The 25,924-nt window shown below is 46.7% G+C and overlaps 1 protein-coding gene across 1 annotated transcript in view; it reads right to left on the reverse strand.

Moving 5' to 3' along the window:
- The window catches only part of SLC6A2 (solute carrier family 6 member 2), a 37,361-nt gene extending 33,389 nt beyond the window's left edge, over positions 1–3,972 (reverse strand). The window contains exons 1-2 of the mRNA XM_048516065.1: positions 3,808–3,972; positions 2,563–2,905 (exon numbers count right to left, since the gene is read on the reverse strand). Coding sequence (XP_048372022.1) covers positions 2,563–2,905; positions 3,808–3,972 — 508 coding nt within the window. The remainder of the gene's footprint in view (positions 1–2,562; positions 2,906–3,807) is intronic.
- Between the last annotated feature and the right edge of the window lie 21,952 nt (positions 3,973–25,924).

The following is a 25,924-nucleotide window of genomic DNA, read 5'->3' on the forward strand; positions in this document are numbered from 1 at the left end:
AGGAGTGCGGAAACACATCTGGTTCACCAGATAAGCCTCTGCCACTCAAGTGGAGGAGTGTGGAATCAAACTCGGTTCTCCAGATTAGAGTACACCTGTTCTTAACCACTACAACATGCTGGTTCTCAAATAATTAAAAAAAATCCTCATCTCCCACTCAAAGGCACCCTCCTAAAAAGATCCTTGGTCCATCAAAGCCTGTAATATCTACTTAGACTGGCAGTGCTTCTCGAAGATCTCATGAGATCTTTCACATTGCCTTCTGCCAGATCCTTTTAACCAGAGATGCTGAGGATCGAACCTGGTACCATCTGCACTTGACCACTACACCACGCTGGCTCTGAGATGTGGACAAAGTGACTGACTCCGAGGTACTCAGTATGCTTTGTAGCAGAGTGGGAATTTGAACCCAGGTCTCTTTGATCCTGCTCTAATGCTGTATTCCCCACTGTCTTGCTGTTGGGGGGACCTGGGTTCCAATCCTGCCATACTTGAAACTCCTTTGACACATGGCAATCTTTCCTTCTCGGTTTCCACCCCTAAAACACAAAAAAGTGGTGAGCTACATCTCCCGGTAGTTGCGTGGCTGAACACAATAAGTAGTAAAGGTAGGGTTCTGATCCAAAACACGCTTCTGATCCAAAACACGTAAGTAGGATACACTGAGTTCCACCCTTCCTTGAAGAAGGCATCAAGTAAGCACATGGAACGTGCTGAAAAGAGTCACTGATCAAAACTTCTTCTTAAACTTTGTCACCAAAGGCTCATTCCGCACTTGCAGAATAATGCACTTTCAAACTGCTTTCACTGCTCTTTGAAGCTGTGCGGAATAGCAACATCCACTTGCAAACAGTTGTGAAAGTGATTTGAAAACACATTATTTTGCGTGTGAGGAAGGGGCCAAATAAAGATTTGACCCTGTGCCTCACTGGACCGAGTCTGACACCTTTGACACCACATCTTTCCTTCTTCTAATGAGATATATCATTTCCACCAACTCCTGAAACTCTGTGCTCCATGTTTACTCGAACGTGAGATCCATTAAGTTCAGTGGGGCCTGCTTTCAAGGAATCATGTTTGGGGCTACAGCAGCCGCCAGCTTTTAAGTAAGCTGTGGGTCTGCCCCACAGAAGAAACTCTGAGTCAAAAGCAGGGAGGATCTTCAAATGCTTTTGCTGATAGTCTCACTCGTGAAGAGTTCGGTTATCAAGCCAGGTCCGACTAACTCCTCTGTATGGATTCAGGAATTTAACATTTACCAGTATCTTCAGGATGATTCAACCCTGGGCTTACATCATCCAATGTTTTATCACTCAGCGGATAACCTCATGGAAAAGTCTTGTGCATTTCAGAGAGAAGAATCTGGATTTCTACCCTGCCTTTCTCTCCTGTAAGAAGGCAGCTTATAAACACCTTTCTCTTCCTCTCCCTTTCTTTTATTCTTCTATACTTATTTTACGTCTATGATTAATTTAGTTTAACATCACAGCTGCCAGTTCTTTTATTATTATTATTATTATTATTATTATTATTATTATTATTATTATTATTATTATTATTATTATTATTATTATTTATCCTGGACACCCCCTTCTCATGGGGAAGGGGCTTGTGTGCTTTGATGATGCTGAGAGCTATGCTGAAGGTATGATAAAAGAAGGGCCAGACAGGTCTCAATTGAGAAACCAGACTAAGAGTGTCCACCAACCCATACAATATGAAACAAATACAGAATAATTCCGTACTGCATCTGGGTTAACAAGGGCTGTGTCCCAAGCTGACCTATATGCGGACCAACCATCAAAAAGAAAGAAGTGTATTGCGCAAGAAAACCATGCCATTGTTATAGAATCACAGAATCATAGAGTTGGAAGAGACCCCAAGGGCCATCAAGTCCAACCCCCTGCAATGCAGGAACACACAATCAAGGCACTCCTAACATTTGATCCTCCAGCCTCTGTTTAAAAACCTCCAAAGGAGACTCCACCACTCCTCGGAGGCAGTGAATTCCAGAGTTAGAAAGTTCTTCTTAATGTTTAGGTGGAATCTCTTTTCCTGCTCCTTAAATCCATTACTCCGTGTCCTAGTCTCTGGAACAGCAGAAAACAAGCTTGCTCCCTCTTCGACATGGCATCCCTTCAAATATTTAAACATAGCTATCATGTCCCCCCTTAACTTTCGCTTCTCCAGACAAAACATCCCCAGCTCCCTAAGTCTCTCCTCATGGGCATGGACTCTAGACCTTTTACCATTTTGGTTGCCCTCCTCTGGACCCGTTCCAGCTTGTCAATATCCTTCTTAAATTACAGTGCGCAGAACTGAACACAGTACTCAAGGTGAGGTCTGACCAATGCAGAGTACAGTGGTACAATTACTCCCCTCTAGATCTTGTTGTTTTGCTGTTGTTGTTACCATTAATTTGTAGTGAATTGATTTTGCACCGTATTTGTCACTTGCCCCGGTTGGCTTGTAGGGGTCAGCGGACGGCATTAAACTCAACCACAGGTGGTTTGCCAAAGGAGCCCTCCCCACCCGCCTCCCTCCAGGGAAGCCCCCGCATACCTCCTCCGTTCTTGTAGCACAGGTAAGGGAACCTCCAGACGTTGGCCAGGTCGACGGAGAAGCCGATGACCGAGAGGAGGAAGTCGATCTTCTTGCCCCAGGTCTCCCGCGGGGACGCGTCGGTGGTGGTGGCGACGGCGGGGCCGGGGGGGCCGTAACGGGGGCTGCGGGGCTCCAGGAGGTTGGTGCTGGTGTACTGGACGCCGTTCTGCTCCTTGACCAAGAGGAGCTCCACGTCCTTCTTGGGCTCTGGCCGCTCGGAGCCGTCCCGGGCCGGCTGCACCGTCGAGGAGCGCCTCCGCCCCGGCTGGTCCTGGAGCTGGTTCATCTTCGCTTGGAGAGCCTAAGAACGGGATGGAGAGGCGAGAGGAAGCCCAGGAGCGGCTCAGCTCCGGAGTAACGCGCGAGTAGGAGGCGGCGGCGGCGGGGGGGGGGGACGCGGAGCCCGCGCCGGTGCCCCCCTCCGGCCGCGCGCGCCCTTGGAGAGGCTCGCCAAGAGCGCTGCGCAAAGACGCACCGGCCAGGAGAGGGGCGCGCCCAGCCAGCGCGCCCGCCCCGCAAGAGTGGGAGACTCGGGGCCCGCCCTCGAGTGCGTCCAAGATTCGGCCCCCTCCCCTGGGGGGGCACAGCCTGCCTACCCCCGCCTGGCAGGCGCGCTCCTCCTGGGGCGCCCAAATGAATTGGCACCCGTCTAGATGCGCATTGGAGACGCGCGCAAACCGGTGCCTGGACGCCAGGGGAAGTCGTCCGACCTGGCCGGCCCTTTCCTAGGATGGCCAACTCCTGGTTGGGAAATTCCTGAGGGTTTTTGGATGGGGGGGGGGGTGGAGCCTGAAGAGGGTGGGGTATAATTCCATACAGCCCCCTTGAAGAAGGAGAAGAATTATTATTCGGATGTAAGGAGACTCAAGGTGGCTTTCAAGCTTCTTTCCCCTCCTCCTCCCACAACGGACACCTTGTGAGGTAGGTGGGGCTGAGAGAGTTCTGAGAGAACTGTGACTAGCTCAAGGTCACCCAGCAGGAATGGAGGAGTAAGGAAACACTCAGGGGGAGGAGTGGGGAATCAAACCCCGTTCTCCAGATTAGAATCGACCTTTTTGCCAGTGGAACTGGTCCCTGCATGCTGAGGATGAATGGTGATTTTAGAGGTTGACCACCCCTCAACTCCAGATGCACCCCCCCCCAGTGTTTTCCACCCAAGAGATACTACAAAGGTGCCTTGAAGCCCTGCATGTAACCATCTACCTTAGTTCCACACTGACCACCTAATTTGAACTGACTGCCTCCACTGAACTTGTCTTTCTGCTCCCACTGACAACACTTCATGCACCCTCCGTAGCCGTCTTTTCTCCAGCAAAGATTCCCTGGGGTGAGGGTGTTCCTTACATTATGCTTATCCAACCTAGCCATCCCAGGACAACCAATCTGGTTCCATCAGTGACTAGAGCACTCCTTTATGCCTCTCCTACGCCCGCCTCCAGCAGGCCAGGACACAAGTTATCAAATTCACTACGGTGTTTCCCCGAATATAAGACAGTGTCTTATATTAATTTTTGCTCCCAAAGATGCGCTATGTCTTATTTTCAGGGGATGTCTTATATTTCTGTATTCTGTTTGTCAGGCATGCTTCCAAACAAAAACTTTGCTAGGTCTTACTTTTGGGGGATGCCTTATATTTCGCACTTCAGCAAAACCTCTACTACGTCTTATTTTCTGGGGATGTCTTATATTCAGGGAAACAGGGTATTTCCTGACCTTGGGTTTAAAGCACCCTTGGATTCTGAGTTGACGAATTCAGAAGAGCAAGCTTCAAATCCATCTGGACCTTCAAGACCAACCAGGTTTCCTGTAAATGAGAGTCCAGGTTCCCTTTGCATCTGATGAAGGGAGTCTTGACTGCCGAATGCTTACCTTAGAAAATCTTATGAGTCTATAAGGACAAATGGACTCTGACTTGAATCAAGCTGTGCTATGGCAGACCAGTGAAGCTACCTTCCTGATACTCATGCAACCTAACTGCTTCAGCCTTGAATCTGACTCTCATTTCCCTGAAGTTTCCATTTACAGCCACACAATGCAAATAAAGCCTTTCCTGGACTACTCATGTAAAAATCATACGTCAGACCACACAGAGAAGCCATTGAAATCCTCAAGCAAATGGACAATTTCAACAGAAAGGAAGAAACTATAAAAATGAACAAACGTTGGCTACCGGCCTTTAAAAACTCTAGAATCAAGACAATGGTTAACGAAAACCACCCAGACACAGGATTTCTCTCTGCGGGGAGCAATTGAATGGACTAAAATGCCAGGCAACTGCTATGCAGATGCTTTCGCTAATTGATTATGCAACTTCAGTGTTACATACATATCCTAAAAATGGGTGGATTCCACTTGACACTTGCAAATTGTACCCTTCACACTTGTGAACCAATGCACATGGTTCTTTCTCCCACCCTGGACATTCCACAGGTACATATACTCCACTTGCTTTACTACCATCAGACCCTCTGAAGACTCCAGCCACAGATGCAGGTGAAACGTCAGAAGAAAATGCTACTGGAACATGGCCATGCAGCCTGGAAAAATCACAACACCCTCGTGATTCCAGTCGTGAAAGCCTTTGACAATACAAAAATCATATTCTCCCATTCCGGAATAGTTAATTCATGCTGGCTCCAGGGCTTCTTTGCTCTCTGGTTTCCAACTGCCTAGTCCAGTACTTCCTAGCCTTTTTTCACTCGCGTACCCCTTGGCAACCCATTTCCCCAATAGTACCCCCATATTAGCAAACCAATTATGTTAGCAAACCATATTAGCAAACCAACTCTCTGGCATGTGGGGTGCTGTGTGGTTTCCAGGCTGTATGGCCGTGTTCTAGCAGCATTCTCTCCTGACGTTTCACCTGCATCTGTGGCTGGCATCTTCAGGAGAGATTGCTGCTAGAACACGGCCATACAGCCTGGAAACCACACAGCACCCCAGTGATTCCGGCCGTGAAAGCCTTCGACAATACATTGAACATCTCTGGCATGTACTTGTGGGGGGACGTGTACCCCAGGTTGGGAATCACTGCTCTAGTCCAACCCATCTGCTTTTAACCACTACACCACCCAGCGTGGTGTAGTGGTGTAGAGCAGGTGGATTCTAATTTGAAGAACCAGGTTTGACTCCCCACTCCTTCACCTGAGTGGCAGAGGCTTATCTAGTGAACCAGATGCGTTTCCACACTCCTACATCCTTGCTGGGTGATCTTGGGCTAGTCACAGTTCTTTGGAACTCTCTCAGCCCCACCTACCTCACAAGGTGTCTGTTGTGGGGAGAGGAAGGGAAAGGAGATTTGAGTCTTCTTATAGGAGAGAAAGGTGGGGTATAACTCCAAAACTCTCTTCTCCACTTTCTGCCACAGTTTGCACAAGCACCCAGCTAGAAGACAGAGAGTTTAGCCAGTAAACAGAACAAGAGCTGAAACTGGGGGGGGGGGGGGGTAAAAAGCTGTTGCCATCTATGCAGGGAGAGAAAAAAGCTCAGGACGGAGGCCAAATATAAGCCAAATCCAGCTGTGAAATTTGGACAATGAAGCAAAGCCATGGGCTGTCACAGCAGCTCTTAAAAATAAATTCAGTTGACTGATCTGTACTCTAGCAAGGGAATGGAAAGGGCGAAAGAAGAACCCAAGCCAAATCCACAAAGACATTACTTTACATCTTGTAACCAGACATCTCTCCCCCAAGCAGAGTTATTTTTTTCCCCACAATGTAGGAGAGTTAAGAGAAGAAGAAGAGTTTGGATTTAGACCCTCACTTTATCTCCTGTGAAGAGACTCATAGTGGCTGACAAACCCCTTTCCCTTCCTTCCCCCACAAGCAACACCATGTGAGGTAGGTGGGGCTGAGAGAGTTCTGAAGAACTGTGGATAACATAGGTCACCCAGCTCAGAAGTAGGGAAACAAATCTGATTCATTAGATAAGACTCCACTGTTCATGCGGAGGAGTGGGGAATCGAACCCGGTTCTCCAGATTAGAGTCCACCTGCTCTTAACCACACCGTGCTGGTTCAATCTCAAATTCAATCTCTTCTGCCAATGGGACTGAGAAGTGCCAAATAGGTTTGCCAGGTCTCTCTGGTCACCAGCAAAGGTTGGGGGGTTCGGGGTGCTAGGTCCAGGTTGGGAAACTACTGGAGAGTTGGGAATGGAACCTAGGGAGAAGAGGGGCCTCAGTGGGATATAATGTTGAGTCCACTCTCAGAAGGAGGAGGAGGAGGAGGAGGAGAAGTTTGGATTTATATCCCCCCTTTCTCTCCTGTAGGAGACTCAATGGGGCTTACAAACTCCTTTCTCTTCCCCCCTCACAACAAACACCCTGTGAGGTAGGTGGGGCTGAGAGAGCTCCAAAGAACAGTGACTAGCCCATGGGCACCCAGCTGGCGTGTGTGGGAGTGTACAGGCTAATCCGAATTCCCCAGATAAGCCTCCACAGCTCAAGCGGCGGAGCGGGGAATCAAACCTGGTTCTTCCAGATTAGCATGCACCTGCTCTTAACCACTACGCCACTGCTGCTTCTATAGCATCTGCTTTCTGCAGGGGAATGAATTTCTGTAGTCTCAAGATGAACTGTAATTCTCAGAGGTTCCCAGGTCCCACCTGGATCCTGGCATGCCTAGTGACAAACACTGTATCCATTCCTTGCCTATTTCCTGGCCACTGTTGGAGCCAGCGTGGTTAAGAGTGTGGTGTATTGGTTGAGGTGCACTCTAATCTGGAGAACCGGGTTTGATTCCCCGCTCTGCCACTTGAGTTGTGAGGTTTATCTGGAGAACCAGATTAGCTTGTGCACTTCAACACATACCAGCTGGGTGACCTTGGGCTAGTCACAGTCCTTCGGATCTCTCTCAGCCCCACCCACCTCACAGGGTGTTTGTTGTGGGGGGGGGGGAGGAGATTGTAAGCCCCTTTAAGTCTCCTTACAGGAGAGAAAGGCAGGATATAAATCCAAACTCTTCTTCTTCTTTCTAATGTAAAAGAGGCAAACTGCTTGGTGAAAGAATCCTCTATTCTTGCTGCCTCTTATTGCTTTATGATCTATGCAGCAATTGTCCAGTTTAATTTGAAAAAAAAAGCTCCCTTTACCTTGCCCTGCCCCAACTGAAGACCTTAAATTTCTCATTCTATAAAGAAGTCCAAACCAAAATCAACAGTGGAGCCAAACAGACCTTACGTATATGGGATCTTTCACTGTGAGCTTTAAATCACACCAGGACGTCTGCTGGAATTCTTTCAAAGTGAGTTTACGCTGTTTGCCGAGGAACACATTTTCTTTCCCATAAGAAGAGAAAGGGAAAGGCAGCAGATTCTAACTGGTGGCCACTGATTCTGGGCTGCCTTCCACCCTAGATTACATCACCAATGTTTAAAATGTCTTTTTCAAATTTGATTTATTTATCTTCGCTAGTTGTGTTCTTGCCCCTCTCCTGCTTGCTCCTTTTCTCTGTCCTAATCTCTCTGAATCTGGAAGAAGGCAATAGTCTTTAAGAAAGTGGGACATGGCCCAGGGAAATTCTGTGTTCCTTTTTTCTTTTGTCCGCTGCTCGCCCAACAAGTTTTGCAAGCTTTTTTTTCCAGAGACAGTGTGAAAATCTGCAAAAAGCAAACACAGCCCCCTCCCAAACCCCACCTCTTTTCAGTTTTCAGAACATGATCCTACTCTGTCTTTTTGTCTACAAGTAAACTGCTGCAGCTCTGATTGGTATGAGATACCTTACAGGATGATGATGGAGGAGGAGGAGGAGGAGGAGGAGGAGGAGGAGGAGAAGAAGAAGAAGAGTTTGGATTTAAACCCCACCTTTCTCTCCTGTAAAGAGACTCAAGTTGGCTTACAAGCTCCTTTCCCCACAACAGTCACTTTACGAGGTAGGTGGGGCTGAGAGAGTTCTAAGAGAACTTTGTCTAGCCCAAGGTCACGCTAAACACATCTGGTTCACCAGATAAGCTTCTGCCACTCAGGTGGAGGAGTGGGGCATCAAACCCGGTTCTCCAGATTAGAATCTACCTACTCTTAACCACTTCACCACACTGGCTGTCTTGGAAGCTCTGCCAGGTCCGTTGTTGGTTGGGAGACTATTAAGGAAAGCTCTACAGAGGAAAGCAGTGGCAAACCACCTCTGCTTCTTGCTTGCTTCTGACAGCGCAATCCAGAACTGTGTTCTAAGACTGGAGTAACTCTGTCCTGGATTGCACTGTGAATCTCTTTGCTGGGGCCACCATAAAATCAGTTGTAACTTGACGGCGCATACAAGCGTAATCAAGCAGACATATCCCCATCCACGTATGACAGCTGGAGATTGGATAGGGGGAAAAGCACAGTTTAAATTCCCATTAAAATGTCTCATTTTCTGCTTCCTGGTACTTTGACCTTTTTAATGCATAATATTTTATGTCCATTTCTGCTGAGTGAGGGGAGGACCCAGCCCTTAGACTGGACCATATGGACTCTATGCCACAAATACACATACTGGCATGAAAACGGGTTACTCTTCAAATGAACACTCTTCATTTCAATTCAGTTTATTTCAGCATGCCCAGATATAGATGTTCAAGAAAGATCTGTGTTGACCACCAGCTACATGTTGCAGCATTATATAGTCCCCTCCCCCAAAGAAATCTTACCAGACCCCCTGCTAGTTTTTCAGTTACTTTCTCATATTATACATACCTCTGTGCTGGCTCTTGCATGGCAGATGTGTGGCTGTACAACCACTGTGCAGATGTTGAAGAAACACATCTGCACACCCACACACATAAGAACATAAGAACATAAGAACAAGCCAGCTGGATCAGACCAGAGTCCATCTAGTCCAGCTCTCTGCTACTCGCAGTGGCCCACCAGGTGCCTTTGGGAGCTCACATGCAGGAGGTGAAAGCAATGGCCTTCTGCTGTGGCTGTTGCTCCCGATCACCTGGACTGTTAAGGCATTTGCAATCTCAGATCAAAGAGGATCAAGATTGGTAGCCATAAATCACCTTCTCCCCCATAAATCTGTCCAAGCCCCTTTTAAAGCTATCCAGGTGAGTGGCCATCACCACCTCCTGTGGCAGCATATTCCAAACACCAATCACACAGTTGCGTGAAGAAGTGTTTCCTTTTATTTGTCCTAATTCTTCCCCCCAGCATTTTCAATGGATGCCCCCTGGTTCTAGTATTGTGAGAAAGAGAGAAAAATTTCTCTCTGTCCACATTTTCTACCCCGTGCATAATTTTACAGACTTCAATCCTATCCCCCCTCAGACGTCTCCTCTCCAAACTAAAGAGTCCCAAACGCTGCAGCCTCTCCTCATAAGGAAGGTGCTCCAGTCCTTCAATCATCCTCGTTGCCCTTCTCTGCCCTTTTTCTATCTCTTCAATATCCTTTATATCTACACATCTATGTAGCTGCTTTCTTCTTGACCCAGCATAGCTGGTTCCAGCAACCATCACACCCCATGCATAACACTCCATTTGAAGAGGCCCCCCAAAACTTACCTGCTGGCAGGTAACACTTTCTCAGCAGAGGTTCGCACCAAAGCAAGACAGACGTCCCATCACTTCGACATTCTTGGGTGGACGAGTGCAGTAGAAACCCCCCCTGAGTCTCCCTATCTCTCTGCTTGCCCACTTAGACCTCCTCTGCTTTGGGACCAGAAGAAAAGCTGCAGGCAAGAGACCAGAGAGCTGTTTTAAACGTCTCTCTCTTCTTTCCACGTAATTGAATTACTGTATTAATAAAACCTCCCAGATGTTATGCCCTGAAGCATTCGGCTAACTTCTCCTCGGTGGAGAAGCTAGACGTTGCCTACAGCAGCTAGGGAAACGTTTTTCCAACTCTCCCCTACAGATCGAGAAGACTTGGAATGGGGAGAGGGCAAACTTGAGGGGAAACTAGGAACACCCCTCTTTCTCCTTTATCTCTTTCCATTTTTGTCCCCAAGAGGACTGGACCGGCATTTCTCCCTTTCTGTAGCTGCAGAGCTGGTGGCTAGGAAAGCATCGCCAGTCTGGCTAATGTAATATCAGTTGGCCCCTGAAGGTAAGTAAAAACCTCAATTGGATTTCACACACTCAAAAAAAAAAAGGTTTAATCTTGAATCAGTCTGGACCACGTTGTGCTTAATGGACACTGACAGGCAAGTGAGAGGAACAGACAAGAGCAGTCAGGCTGTGTCTGTTTTCTGGGCAGGTCAACCCACTGAATATGGAACTTATTTCAACATCTGGCGGTCATGGTCATTCGGTCACCGGGGGTGGCAAAGAGGGCTATCAAGTTGCACCAGCATAGGGTGACTCCAGAGTGTTTTCGGGGCAAGAGATGAACAGAGGTGGGTTGACTGTTGCTTGTCTTTGCAGGGAAACCCCAGACTTCCTCGGTTGTCCCCAACCAAGTTCTAACCAGGGTTGACCTTATTTATTTATTTAATTATTTATTGGGTTGTATTTCTGTACCGCCCTCCCCCGAAGGGCTCAGGGCGGCGAACAAAACAGAGAGAGAGCACAAGTATCCAAGCCAAAATCCGTTAAATATTAGTTAATTTTTGGCTCTATATAAAATAACCCCATCCCATTAAAACGCAGCGTTATTAAAATCAACATAATAGATGGCGCCTGCTATCAAGTCCCCTAAACCTTGCTTAGCTTGCAGGATTTGATGACATCAGGCTAGTGCAGGATATTCGGGTTAGGGTGCTGGATATTAGAGATGCCCTATATCGAACTACCCTAGGTCAGTCCCGAGGGAAGGAGCGAGTCTTGCATCTTTTCATTAGGACAACAAAATCAATCAATCTTCTTTGGCTTCCAGAGTTTTGGAGCAATGTTAACCTGTCCAAATTTGCTAAACCATTAAGGATTCTGGGCTTATGCAGCCAAGGACAGCTACCAGCGTCCAGGTTGCGCCCCTGTTGAAATCCACAGCTAGAGTTGCCAAATCTGGGCTGTTAAAACCGTTGAAATTTGGGGGTGGAGTCTAGAAAGAGCACGGCTTGGGAAGGGAAAGGAACTCATAGTCCATCCTCCAAAGTGACCATTTCCTCTTCAGAAGAACTCTTCAGAAACATTGTGGCAGAATAAGTAATAGAGAAACAGTGACTGAAGGAGAAGTCACCCATAAGCTTTATTGTTTTATTGTTATGTAACTGTCTGTCAACCCCTTCTACTTAGATCCACCCGATAAACAAGAAATAATGTTGAGATTTGATTAATGTTAAAGAATAATTACGCTGGGATGTGATCGATAGCTATTGCTCTCCCTCTTTAATATTACCCCTTCCCCCTCCCCATTCCCTCCCCAATTCTCCCCCCTCCATCTACTTTCCCTTTTTCTCCTTCACTATATAGAATTTTTTCCTTCTTCACTAACTCAAACAATGAAGTTAGTGATTTCTTTTGTCTATGTATAAATTTTCTCTTTTTAACTAATAAAGATATATTAAAAAAAAAAAGAAGAAGAACTCCCCAGTATTTTGACAAGCACTTCTAAAGCACTTTTATAAGCACTTTTAAAGTGCTCGTTAAATTGAACAAAACATTGGAGAAATAGCTGTGAAAAGTTGAAGCAGCCACTAGAGGGAGCAAAACACATGCAGAAAATGGCACGGGGCGAACCTGATGTAGTATAGGCACACAACCAAGTGATTAACTCATGTGAGGTTCTGTACGTGTGGGTGAAAGAGAAGAATAATGGCATAATTAGAAGAGGAAAATGTCTGAGGGAGTGTGGAAGAAAATCCAAGGGAAAGGCAGAACTCATAAAAAAGTGAAACTTTCCAAAATTCAATCCACTTTCCACATTCAGTTTTGGCTTTGGAAATGTGTTAAGTTGACGGTTTTCACCCTATCAATCTTCCTTTTCGGCAAAAAGATGCTCCTAGGAGCATGTTTATATTGGAACAAGGAGAAGGAACTCTGCAAACTCCTATGAAGAAAGAAGAAGAGGAAGAAGAAGAGAAGAGTTTGGATTTATATCCCCCCTTTCTCTCCTGCAGGAGACTCAAAGGGGCTTACAATCTCCTTGCCCCTCCCTCCTCACAACAAACACCCTGTGAGGTGGGTGGGGCTGAGAGAGCTCCGAGAAGCTGTGACTAGCCCAAGGCCACCCAGCTGGCATGTGTGGGAGTGCACAGGCTAATCTGAATTCCCCGGATAAGCCTCTACAGCTCAGGTGGCAGAGCTGGGAATCAAACCCGGTTCCTCCAGATTAGATACACGAGCTCTTAACCTCCTACGCCACTGCTGCTCCTGAGCTGCTACCAACTCCTTGATTGATCTCTGCCATTAAAAAGTAATTTTTAATATATATGCATTGGATCTCTACTGAGCAGGTGGGTGGAATGGGTTTGTTAGGAATCCACCTAGTTTGCTATTTGAGAAAGTTGGATGCAGAGGAAGGCGCCACCTTGTGGAAATAACTGGTATTTTTACCATGAAAGGAAGCTCATTGGTTCTCAGGCATTTTCCCCCAAATGAACATAAGAGACTTGCTAAATCAGACCAGGGGTCCATTTAGTCCAGCGTCCTGCCTTACATGGTGGCCAACCAATTATTCTAGATCATAGGTGTCAAACTCGTGGCCCTCCAGATGTTATGGACTACAGTTCCCACCATCCCTTGCCAGCATCATGCTGGCAGGGGATGATGGGAACTATAGTCCATAACATCTGGAGGGCCTGTGAGTTTGACACCTGCATTCTAGATGAACAAGAACCAGACATGGAAACCAAGACTTTCCCGCAATGTTGCATCCCGGTACTGACATTCTGAGTTGTACTATCTCTGATGGTGGAGTAACAATTGATGGCCTTCTCTTCAATGAATAGGGTTGCCAGTCTCCAGTTGGCAGCTGGGGATCTCCCAGCATTATAACCAAGGCCAGATCTCAAGGGACTCCATGGCATGACAGCCAGCATGATGAAGTGGTTGACAGTGGTGGACTCTGATCTGGAGATCCGGGTTTGATTCCTCACTCTGGCGGACTCTTATGTGGCAAACTGGATTTGTTTCCACACTCCTACACATGAAGCCTGCTGGATGACCTTGGGCTAGTCACAGTTGTCTCAGAACTCTCTCAGCCCCGCCTGCCGCACAAGGTATCTGTTATGGGGAGAGGAAGGGAAGGAGTTTGTAAGCCACCTGGAGACTCCTTACGTGAAGAAGAAGAGGAGTTTGGATTTATATCCCCCCAGAGCTGGGAATCAAACCTGGTTCCTCCAGATTAGATACATGAGCTCTTAACCTCCTACGCCACTGCTGCTCCCTGACAGACTGAGTATAATTCAAACTCTTCTTCTTCTTCTTCATTAAACCCCACTGAAGTGCCTCCCCAAACCTCACCCTCCTCAATTCCACCCTTAAATTTTTCAGGTAATTTTCAACCCGGAGCTGGCCAGTGGCAAACCCTATCCATGAATTAATCTAATCCCCATTTAATGCTATGTATGCTTCCAGCCATCACTATAACATTTGGCAGCGAAACCTTCATTTTACTCCCTCGTTGAGTAAAGAGAAGGTGGAAATCTGGCCTCTGAGGACTTGCTATCCTGATGCTGTCGTTAGCGGCTACAGCTTCCCACAGATTAAAAAAAAATAAGTAAATACTACTAAGTTGGAAGGAGGGGTGTCCATGTGACGAAAGCTTCCAGGTTGGTGGAGAAGAAGAAAAAAATCCCCCACGCTAAATGGCACAGTCCAGTGTTAATTTTGTAACTGTATTGTCTTAGGTAGTAAATCGCTGGACAAGCTAATGTCAACCCAGTAGTTGCAATTTTTGTGCACTACTGTTGGGCTGAAATCATGGAGAGAGCCTGAAAATGCCCCTTGATTGGCCGATCTGAGGGTGATGTCATTGACCCAGTTCTCCCATGACCATCGGCAAAGCTTCTGCTGTCCGCTCACCATTTACAAGATTGGTTATACCCTGTTTCCCCGAATATAAGACATCCCCGGACAATAAGACGTAGTAGAGGTTTTGCTGAAGTGCGAAATATAAGGCATCCCCCAAAAGTAAGACGTAGGAAAGTTTTTGTTTGGAAGCATGTCCGACGAACAAAACACAGAAAAATAAGACATCCCCTGAAAATAAGACATAGCGCATCTTTGGGAGCAAAAATTAATATAAGACACTGTCTTATTTTCAGGGAAACACGGTAGGCAGTGGCCGGGGGGTGGGGGTGGGGGTAGAAGGAAGATGGGGAGGTTGAAACCACAGTCTTTAGCATCGCTTAATTTGTTCCAGGAATACATAGTCACCACCAGATGACGGGTTGGGAAAATCATCACGGGAAGGATTTTAAAACTGCCGAGTCAACTTTAAAAAACTGATGCTGCCTTCAAGAACATGCGTCACTAGAGAGGCAATGCGCAAGTTCAGCTTTTGTCAGGTGCCCAAAGGATTAAGATGCGCTTGGCTCTTCCAGATTCTAGCTGCCAATTAGGAATTTGGTGGTGGAAAGTCAAAGCTGATTTATGGCCACTCCATGAGGTTTTCAAGGCAAGAGGCATTTCGAGATGTTTTGCCGTTGCCTGCCTCCCTGTTGTGACCCTGAATTTCCTTGGGGGTCTTTTATCCAAATACTAACTGGGGCTACCACTGCTTAGCTTCCAAGATCCAGTGAGATCAACCTTTCCTGTCTTCAATGTGATTTGGCCCCTTCCGCACATGCAGAATAATGCACTTTCAATCCACTTTCACAATTGTTTGTAAGTGGGTTTTGCTATTCTGCACAGTAAAATCCAGCTGCAAAGTGGATTAAAAACACATAATTCTGCGGAAGGGGCCCAAGTCAAGGCAATGCCTGGGATGCTTTGGAGCAAGCCAGCTCAAACGGCACAAAACTAACAACATGCACAATGTAAACTGAACCCAGAGATCAATTGCTCTTTTCATTTCCTTTTAGGGCTGAGTCTGAATTCTATGGATTCCAAAGATAAAATATATGCGATGATTCTCCACCCCAGGATGAAAATATAGTTTTTTTCACCCATGACCCTACTGTTTAAATTTGATTCCAATAATGCTGTTAAATATTGATGCCCAGTTTTGCATTTCTGTGGCATTAAAATGGTACATAAAAATATATATACGGTGTTAACCTTGTGTAGATATGGCATATAATGCAAAATTGGAGGAAAGAGATGTGAAAATGCCAAAAAAGGAAGAAGTGAAAATGGGACAGAAGTCAGTAGGATGAAAATGTTCTCCCCAATGATGCTTGATAAGGGAAAAAAAACACAGAAAAATGCATATTCAATATATCTCTGTTTTCTTTGGACTACGCTCTTTCCCTTTTAAGGATTAGTGATGCCTTTTCTCTCCCCATGTTGGAAGGTCCCAAGATTACTCCAACGGCTTCTGCAGTGTTTGACGCCGGTATCTCATTATCTCGAGATCACCACAGATCGTAAGGTACAGTACCTACTTCAATCTAGCAGGATTTGCAAATAGAAAGTGGCACGGGTGATAAATTCCCGCTACCTCTTAGCTGGGAGGGTGGCAGCTGTTTAAACAGAGGCTGGAAGGAATCACGCAAACCGTTTTACTGGAGGCATAAAGTAAGGAAAGATGTTACTTTTCGAGAAGCCGCTGGTGTGGGTGATGAACTGCAGAGGCCGAACTTCAAATCACATTGAAGACTTATGCCTGTTTGCATAGTTTGCGTGTATATCTGCAGCTAAGAGGGAAAATATTTTATTGGGGTCTTTCTTATATTGTATTGGCAAAAACCCCCAGCATTACTACCACAAACAGAGGCCCCTTCCGCACACGCAAAATAATGCGTTTTCAAACCACTTTCACAACTGTTTGCAAGTGGATTTTGCTATTCCACACAGCTTCAAAGATCACTGAAAGCAATTTGAAAGTGCATTATTCTGCATGTGCGGAATGAGCCAGAGAGCCAGAGTGGTGTAGTGGTTAAGAGCGGTTTCCTGGTTCCCACACAGGATGTCTGCTGGGTGACCTTGGGCCAATCACAGTTCTTTCAGAACTCTCCCAGCCCCACTGACCTCACATGGTGTCCGTTGTGGGAACACCATGGCTTTTCTCTCCTGTAATTCCTTCCCCAGCCAGAACTGTGACTGCCCAAGGTCCAGCAGGCTTCATGTTTAGGAGTGAGGTTCACCAGAATAATGTCTGCTGCTCATGTGGAGGACTGGGGAATCAAACTTGGTTCTCCAGATTAGAGTCCACTTTTCTTAACCACTATTCCATGCTGCCTCTCCATTCGCCCATGTGTTCAGCTGATTTAGCAAATATATTCAGGTTGAGCTCAAAATGTAGGTTATAATCTATTGGTGTGTGTGTATATATAGAGAGATTTGTATGCATGTTTTCATATGTATACACACACATATACATACATACAAACACATGCATATAAATCTTTCTCTCTGGCCCCTTCCGCACATGCAGAATAATGCACTTTCAATCCACTTTCAATGCACTTTGAAGCTGGATTTTATTGTGCGGAATAGCAAAATACGCTTTCAAACAGTTGTGAAGGTAGACTGAAAGTGCATTATTCTGCATGTGCAGAAGGGGCCTCTTTCTCTATATATATATAGAAGAAGAAGAAGAAGAAGAAGAAGAAGAAGAAGAAGAAGAAGAAGAAGAAGAAGAAGAAGAAGAAGAAGAAGAAGAAGAGAAGGAGGAGTTTGGATTTATATCCCCCCCCCCCATTCTCTCCTGCAGGAGACTCAAAGGGGCTTACAATCTCCTTGCCCTTCCCCACTCACAACAAACACCCTGTGTGAGAAGTGCCAGGTGGGGCTGAAGAGGAGGGCTCTCCCAAGAGCTGTGACTAGCCCAAAAGATCACCCAGCTAGGCGTTGTGTGGAGAGGTGGCCACAGGCTAATCTGAATTCCCCCAGATAAGCACTCCCACAGCTCGAGGCTGGCAGAGGCCACTGGGAATCAAACTTTCCCGGTTCCCTCCAGTTTTAGATACCACGCAGAACTGCTTAGCCTCCTCACAGCCACTGCTGCTCCTTTAATCTAGCTATTAAAAAAAGCTTTAGCTCCTTTCAAGAAGAAATATTAGGTATAAATAAACCAACAAACAAATCAATCAAGGTATCACCTGAGGGGTAGGTGCGTATATTTATTTTATTTTATTTATTATTAGATTTCTGGACTGCTCTTTCCGTTGCAATAGGTTCAGGGAAGGAGGAGGTGTGGTCCTTTAGTTGGCCATGCCGTGACCCACATCAGGAGGTCTTTAAAAGTCAGCCCCACAGTTTCCACTACGCAGCTGAAAGGAAACCAATATGCAGCTGGTTACTTAAAAAAATAGAACTTCACCCAGACTGCAAACTCATTGTCAAAAGTTATGACAAGTTGCGACGTCCTGCCTTTCAGAACGAGTGACTGGATTATTTCGAAAGAAGGTTCTTGGCAATCAAAAGAACCGTGTGTATTGGTTGGGCTGTGGCAGAAACACAACGCAATCGAATTAAAGACTTGAGATCGTTCAGTTGGACAAGTTTGTCTCCGGGGCTGATGAGCAACAGAGATATTAAGCTTTGAAAATGACTGAGGGGAGGGATGGAAAAGAAGCATAATTGATTCGAAGGAGCCTCAGTACTTTATATCAGATCATGTGGGGCTGATAAGCTGGATTGTTAGAAGGAAGGAGCGTAATTGAAGCGCTGGTGATCGGGGAAAAGAAAAGTTTGGGTTCAAGGAGTTGTGGGAAACTTGGGGAGATGCCAGGGACCGAATCTCGGATGTTTGCCACATAAAGTAGATGCTTTTACCACTCTGCCTCAATCCCTATTCATTGATTTTTATTAACTACCACTGAATATTATGGAAGAGGAGGAAAATGTTTTTTTCTCTAAACCAGTCATTCTTTTATAAATGTTTACCATGTTCCCTGAATTGTCATCTCTCTGAATGACAAATCTCCAAACACTTTAGCCTTCTTTCAGAGAGGAAATTGGCATAGTGTGAATGGTATAGTGCAGTGATGGCAAACCTTTTCAACTCCGAGTGCCCAAATTGCAACCCAAAACGCACTTACTTATCGCAAAGTGCCAACATGGCAATTTAACCTGAATACTGAGATTTTAGTTTAGAAAAAAGGTTGGCTCCGAGGCGTGCGTTACTCAGGAGTAAGCTTGGTGGTAGTGGGTGGCTTTGCTTTGAAGCAACTGTGCAACTCTTCCAATGGGCGAATCATGACCCTAGGGGGGTTTACTGAGAAGCAAGCCCCACTGCCAGCAACCGAGCTTACTCCCAGGTAAAGGATTACACTTTAGTTCTTCGCATGAAAATCAGTGGGGTTCAACAGTGCTTAACACGGTTACCTACACTGCTTCCCCAAAACTCGGTCTTAGGTTTAATGCTAATAATCGAGCCCAGTGGCCCAGGCCAGCCTAGATGTGTGTGTGGGGGGCGGGGGAGGTTTTGAGGGCGACTCTGTTTGCGTGTGCCCACAGAGAGGGCTCTGAGTGCCACCTCTGGCACCAGTGCCATAGGTTCGCCACAACTGGTATAGTGGTTAACAGCAGTGGGCTGTAATCTGGAGAACCAAGTTCGATTCCCCTTTCCTCCATATGAGCAGGGGACTCTTACCTGGTGAACTGGATTTGTTTCCCCGCTCCTCTATAAGAAGCCTGCTGGGTGACCTTGGACACTAGTTCTCTCAGGACTCTCTCAGCCCCACCTCCCTCACAAGGGGTCTGTTGTGGAGAAAGGAAGGGAAGACATTTAAAAGCTGCTTCGAGTTTGCTTATATAGGAGAGAAAGGCAGGATATGAATCCAAACTGTTCTTCTAAACCAGGGGTCCCCAAACTACGGCCCGGGGGCCAAATGTGGCCCCCTGAAGGCATTTATCCAGCCCGCCAGGCATGGCAGCGATGGCTCCATTCATGTGCAGTGGGGGTCGAGGGAGAGGAGGAACCGGCCCCAACGGCCGTTGATTGCAGTTACATGATGGCACCCCCAAATCTCCATGCATTTTCTGACCCAGAGTTGGAAACCTTACATGTGGCAACGCCTGCTCCGCCCTTCCCTCTCGGCTACTCCATGTGTTGCTCTCAGGCTTTCTGTTCCGCCTCACTCCCATTGGCATCAGCCAGGCTGGCGAATTGCTCGCTGGCTGCTAGGGAGGAAAGAACCCAGGAAGATACCTGATCCTGGGTTGGATGGAATGCATACAGGGGAAGGTATTCCACAGCCTCCCCAACAATATTTGGAGCCCACTCTGTACTTGACATACTTTGGTCACTGTTCTAAAAATAGACCATGACAGAAAGGCTGAAAGGTGAAATCAAACATTTTACAATCATTTGTGCATAGGAATTTGTTCATAGTTTTTTTTAGTCCGGCCCTCCAACAGTCTGAGGGACAGTGAACTGGCCCCCTGTTTAAAAAGTTTGGGGACCCCTGTTCTAAACTCTTCTTCCTGTTCATTTGGTTGCTTCTCCCCTTTCTTGACCCTTCCCTGTTTCTTTCCCTGCTGCATGGCATCCTGTGGGAACTATAAAATATTGGTGAAAAGTCCTTGGATTTAAAGGTCTTTGGAGGCAACATATTTCCCCTAATAACTCTGGAAGAAAAAGGTCTAGACTTTAAAAGGTCTACTTTTAGAAGACTTTAAAAGACTTTCTCTTTTAAAAAAAATGAAAGCAGGGACTTCAGAGATCATGACACGAGATAGCTAGAATGTTAATTCACAATACTGCAATAACAAAGACTTTTTTTAAAAAAATTATAAAAGCCCTCTGGTGGAACAATGGAAGAAATGTCCACAGCTGCATGAAAAGTTTGCTGTGCTCAGTTGCAGTTAGGAAGGAATTCTTCCCCAAATGCACGCTATGGGGGGCGGGGGGGGGGGGGGGGGGTTGCCCTTGAAAAGTCATGGCACCAAAGTTCTGAAATTCTCTCCCCAGGGATATTTGTCTGCCCCCTTTTTTTTGCAAAGACTGCTTGATGTTGTTTCATTTGTCTCAGTCCTCTTTCCTAGCCAGTCATCATCATATGTGCTTATTCGGTCATGGACCAATATATTAAAAAAATTAAATGATATATATTTATATCTATATATATTGAGACATTCATGCAGAATTGAGACATGTCCACATTCTCAAAGGGACGTGCCCACATTCGTTATACAGAATAAAACAAGCAGATCTAAGAATCTAAACGCAAGAAACCCTACGTCAGTGATGGCGAATCTTTTCGAGACCGAGTGCCCAAACTGCAACCCCAAACCCACTTATTTATCGCAAAGTGCCAACATGGCAATTTAATCTGAAGATTGAGGCTTCAGTTTAGAAAAAATGGCTGGCTCCGAGTAGTGCATTACTTGGGAGTAAGCTTGGTGGTAGTCGGTGGCTTTGCTTTGAAGCAACCGTGCAACTCTTCCAACGGGTGAATCACGACCCTAGGAGGGTTTACTCAGAAGCAAGCCCTATTGCCAGCAACTGAGCTTACACCCAGGTAAAGGATCACACTTTAGTTCTTTGTATGAAAATCAGTGGGGTTTAACAGCGCTTAACAGGGTTACATACATTGCTTCCCCAAAACTAGGTTTTAGGTTTAATGCTAATAATCAAGCCCAGCGGCCCAGGCCAGCCTAGATGTGTGTGTGTGGGGGGGCACTCTGTTTGCACGTGCCCACAGAGAAGGCTCTGAGTGCCAACTCTGGCACCCGTGCCATAGGTTCGCCACCACTGCCCTAGGTCAAGGTAATGTTGTGGAAATATAAAGGAATTTTTCCACTTGATATGTAATATTGGGGACTTTATCCTCCAACAAGAAGTTGACTAAAAGATCATTTGGGCAATTAAGGGGACAAGAATGGCCAAATTGTCAAAACAGCTAGGGTAGTGTTAGGCTTTTCCTAACATCTACAGAAAACTGGCATGGCAAATAATACATGAGCAATTGTTTCTGTCTCATATGTAAGCATGTACATGTTTTCATGGGCCATTTTTGAAACCTCCCTATTAATAGGGCTTATAGGGATGCACAAAATTGGGCCCTAGAGAGGGCCCATCGATATTTTGAGATTTGTTAAGTGTGAAGCTGAAGCCATTCCTATCCATGATTTCAAGGCTCCAAATGGGTTTGGTAATTGGGTCATGTTATTTGGTAGTTCAATGTCAAGAAGAAGAAGAGTTTGGATTTATATCCCCCCTTTCTCTCCTGCAGGAGACTCAAAGGGGCTTACAATCTCCTTGCCCTTCCCCTCTCACAATAAAACACCCTGTGAGGTAGGTGGGGCTGAGAGAGCTCCGAGAAGCTGTGACTAGCCCAAGGTCACCCAGCTGGCATGTGTACAGGCTAATCTGAATTCCCCAGATAAGCCTCCACAGCTCAGGTGGCAGAGCTAAGAATCAAACCCGGTTCCTCCAGATTAGATATACGAGCTCTTAACCTTCTACGCCACCAAGAAGACATTGACGTATCTCCACCCTTGCCTTTTTGAGCCCAAGCTCCACCAAGTACACAAGATCAATGCTTTTCTGTTTTAGATGCATTTTAACTTTTTTTTGTAACTCTTAAAAAAAGTAATAATGTGTATTTTGGAAGAGGGTTGAATTTAATGGTTTTAAAAGGTGGTTTTATCGTGTATGTTTAAATAGTTAGTTGCCTTGACGGCCCTTACAAGAGCAGAAAGACGGGATAGAAATGTTGTAAGTTAACAACAACAATGAAATGGCCTGTTGATAGATTAGTTTTTGACCAGCGATAGGGAAAACTATATCATGATGTCCAGATGGTGTTCCATCAGGGGTAACCTTTTCATCAACCTCAGGTGGGGCAAACCAATCGTTTGGTGGTAAAACCATTGGCCCCTTCCTAGTTTTAGCCCCAACATTTACCTTTATTTATTTATTTTATTTATTGGTTGGTTGGGTTTATATACCGCCCTCCCCCGGAGGGCTCAGGGCAGTGAACAAATATGAAATAGAACACATACATCAGATTAAAATTCATTAAATATCAGTTAATAGGCTCTAATAAAATAAACCCCACCCCATTAAAATGCAGCATTATTAAGATCAACATAAAAGATGGCAACTGCTATCCGTTCCCTTAAAAACCGGAAGGAAGGGGCGGCAGGATCCGCTCGATGTTATAAGGAGGGGGGGGCATCAGCGGCTGGTCTCCCCAAAGGCCCGGCGGAACAGCTCAGTCTTACAGGCCCTGTGGAACTCACTAAGGTTCCGCAGGGCCTGGACAGCTGATGGAAGAGCGTTCCACCAGGCCGGGGCCAGAGCTGTAAAGGCCCTGGCCCGTGTGGAGGCCAGCCGCATCATCGAGGGGCCAGGGACCACCAGTAAATTGGTCTTTACTGAGTGCAGAGACCGATTCGGGACATATGGGGTAAGACGGTCCCGCAGGTACGGAGGTCCCAGGCCGCGCAAGGCCTTAAAGGTTAACACCTTTAGGCATCTCATTAATCTTATGACATGCATGGAGGCCTCCTTTGGCAAGAACCCCCTTGATCTAATTATTCTATTTTGCTCTAGATTGCTCTTATGCCTTTCTTTTTTCTTTGATGAGATACCGTTTTCCCATCCAAGCAATTTACAAGCCCAGATCTGCTTAGCTTGAACCGTAGAATTGCATTGCCCAGAAAGATAGCACTTCGCTAATGCATCCAAATGCTCTACAGCTGTGACAAGCGACCACGGCTAGTATGGCTGCAAAGTCCAAGAAAAGACGGAGGGAAGGGGAGAAAAGAACCACGAGCTCTCGCCGTTTAGAGACCTCGTCTTTTCTCAAAGCCTTGAAGCAAACTTCTGAGTGGGGTTGCTGGCTCTCACACCATTTCTGGGTGATTCCCTAGGAATTCCTCCAGTCTGTATGGTAAACACCTTTGAAAGGTGTAATGTCACTGAGCATACCTTACAAAACAGCCATTTTCCCAAGGGGAAATGATCTCAGTAGTCTCCATGCTGTCATTTTCCAGGCAACCAAATGAAGGTTGCCAACTTTACCTCCAGACTTGGACAAGTAGTGGGCCCACTGAAATCAAACAGAAGAAGAAGAGTTTGCATTTATACCCCACCGTTCTCTCTTGCAAGGAGACTCAAAGGGGCTTACGATCTCCTTTCCCTTCCCCCTCACAACAAACACCCTGTGAGGTAGGTGGGGCTGAGAGAGCTCCGAGAAGCTGTGACTAGCCCAAGGTCACCCAGCTGACATGTGTGGGAGTGTACAGGCTAATCTGAATCCCCCAGAGAAGCTTCCACAGCTCAGGCGGCAGAGTGAGGAATCAAACCCGGTTCCTCCAGATCAGAGTACATCTGCTCTTAACCTATGCCACTGCTGCTCTGACTTCTTATGGGTAGGCCTATTATCGGGATAAGGCCCATTCACCAGTGCAAGAAAGACAATCGCTGGTTCCAACCCAGTACAACTGAATTCAAGGAATCACAGACAGCTATTGTAACCCCTATGTTCAGAATGGGTTGACCCAGAAAGGGGTGGAGACTCAAAGCAGCAGAAGGCTGCAAAAACTGGTGAAGTTGGAGGAAGCAAGGCTACCAGGCTGGGACTTTGATTTAATTCTTTATAAGCTCTTAACACTTTGTTTAAGGTAACTGCAAAGTTGTTGGGAACTAGTGGGAAGGGAGTTGTTTATTTTTTGCTATAGTGTAAATGTTAGGCTGTTTCCACACGGCAGCGGAAACGGCTGGGTCGGAGCTTTTCGCGCCGACCCGAAGACGCTGGGACCGTCCGCACGGACGGTCCCGGGAAGAGGCGGGCAGCCGGCGCCGCGGAGCGCCGGCGCCCGCCCGACCCGGCTTGTCCCTGGGCCTCCGGCACGTCGCCGAGGCCTGGGGACACCCCCCCCCCCGGTCCTGCGCGCCTGCTCGAGCTGCGCAGGCTGGGGGGCGTGTCCCCAGGCCTCGGCGACGCGCCGGAGGCCCAGGGACAAGGTAAGTGCTGGGTGGGGGAGGCGGCGTGAAGCCGCTGCCGTTCGCTCGGCAGCGGCTTCACGGCCTGCGTATTCCGGAAAAGAACGCTTCCCAGCGTTCTGGGAATACGCCGGCTGCGGGCCAGCCGGGCAGTGCGAGGGTGGCGCGGCGGCGCTGCAGCTGCGCTCCCCGTGCGAATGGCGGCCTGGAGACGGCGTTTTTACCGTCTCCAGGCCGTCATTTTCTGCCCGTGCGGAAACGGCCTTAGAATTTATTGTTTCAGGGCTTGCTATGTATGTAGTTGATGGGAGTTCTTTTGGGGACTTTCATCATCTTGGATCCCATTCACCAAGCCTCTGAAGTCTTCATAAGCCAACCACCAGCAGGAAGAATTGGACTTGGCATTATCAGTAGATTGTAAATATAAGGACTTGAAATGCAACCTAAAAGGACTGTACATTGTTAATGTTAAATGTTAATGTTAAAAGTGTTATTTGTTAAGGAAGTAAACCATTTTGTTTTAAATTTAGTTCTTTGCAACTCCTTCCAAGTTCTGCCCCACAGAACCCACAGATAGAGGTTACACTATCAGAATACAAATCCCAGCATCTACGTTCAGTTATTGCAGCTCTGTTTCCTTGCAGGGGAAAGAATTCCGGGAAAATTCATAAAAGTCACGCCTGCTGGCTTCCTGGCATGGATGTTGCTCCAGCGAGTGCCCCATTATCAAGTCGATAATCGTTTACTACAAGAGGTTGTTTGAGGGTTGCAGGGGGGTAATCAGGTTATGGAAGGGACATCGCAGATGGTCCGACTTGTTGCCCCCTGCGTTTGAGAGCACAGAGATTTGTTTTGACAGATCAACAGGTGAGCCAATGGGGTGGTGCGATTAGATTGTCAGACCAGGATCTGGGAGATTGAAGTTGGAATCCCCACCCTGTCATGGAAATTTGCAGGTCAATCTTGGGTCACTCGTATACCGTAGACTAGCCTGCCTCACAGGTGCCTTGTTGTGAGAACAAAATGGGGGAAAGGAGAATGAGTCAAGAGTTTTGGGTTCCCGCTGGAGAAAAAGGTGGGGTATCAATGAACTAAATTTTAAAACAGAAAAGGCGTATCTTAGAGATACACACAAGGGAGGGCCTTTTCAGTGGGGGCCCCACTGGCGTAGGAGGTTAAGAGCTCTTGTATTTAATCTGGGGGAACTGGGTTTGATTCCCAGCTCTGCCACCTGAGCTGTGGAGGCTTATCAGGGGAATTCAGATTAGCCTGTACACTCCCACACATGCCAGCTGGGTGACCTTGGGCTAGTCACAGCTTCTCGGAGCTCTCTCAGCCCCACCCACCTCACAGGGTGTTTGTTGTGAGGGGGGAAGGGCAAGGAGATTGTAAGCCCCTTTGAGTCTCCTGCAGGAGAGAAAGGGGGGGGGGATATAAGTCCAAACTCTTCTTCTTCTT

Source organism: Sphaerodactylus townsendi, linkage group LG14 (genome assembly GCF_021028975.2).
Source record: "Sphaerodactylus townsendi isolate TG3544 linkage group LG14, MPM_Stown_v2.3, whole genome shotgun sequence".
NCBI classification, from domain to species: domain Eukaryota; kingdom Metazoa; phylum Chordata; class Lepidosauria; order Squamata; family Sphaerodactylidae; genus Sphaerodactylus; species Sphaerodactylus townsendi.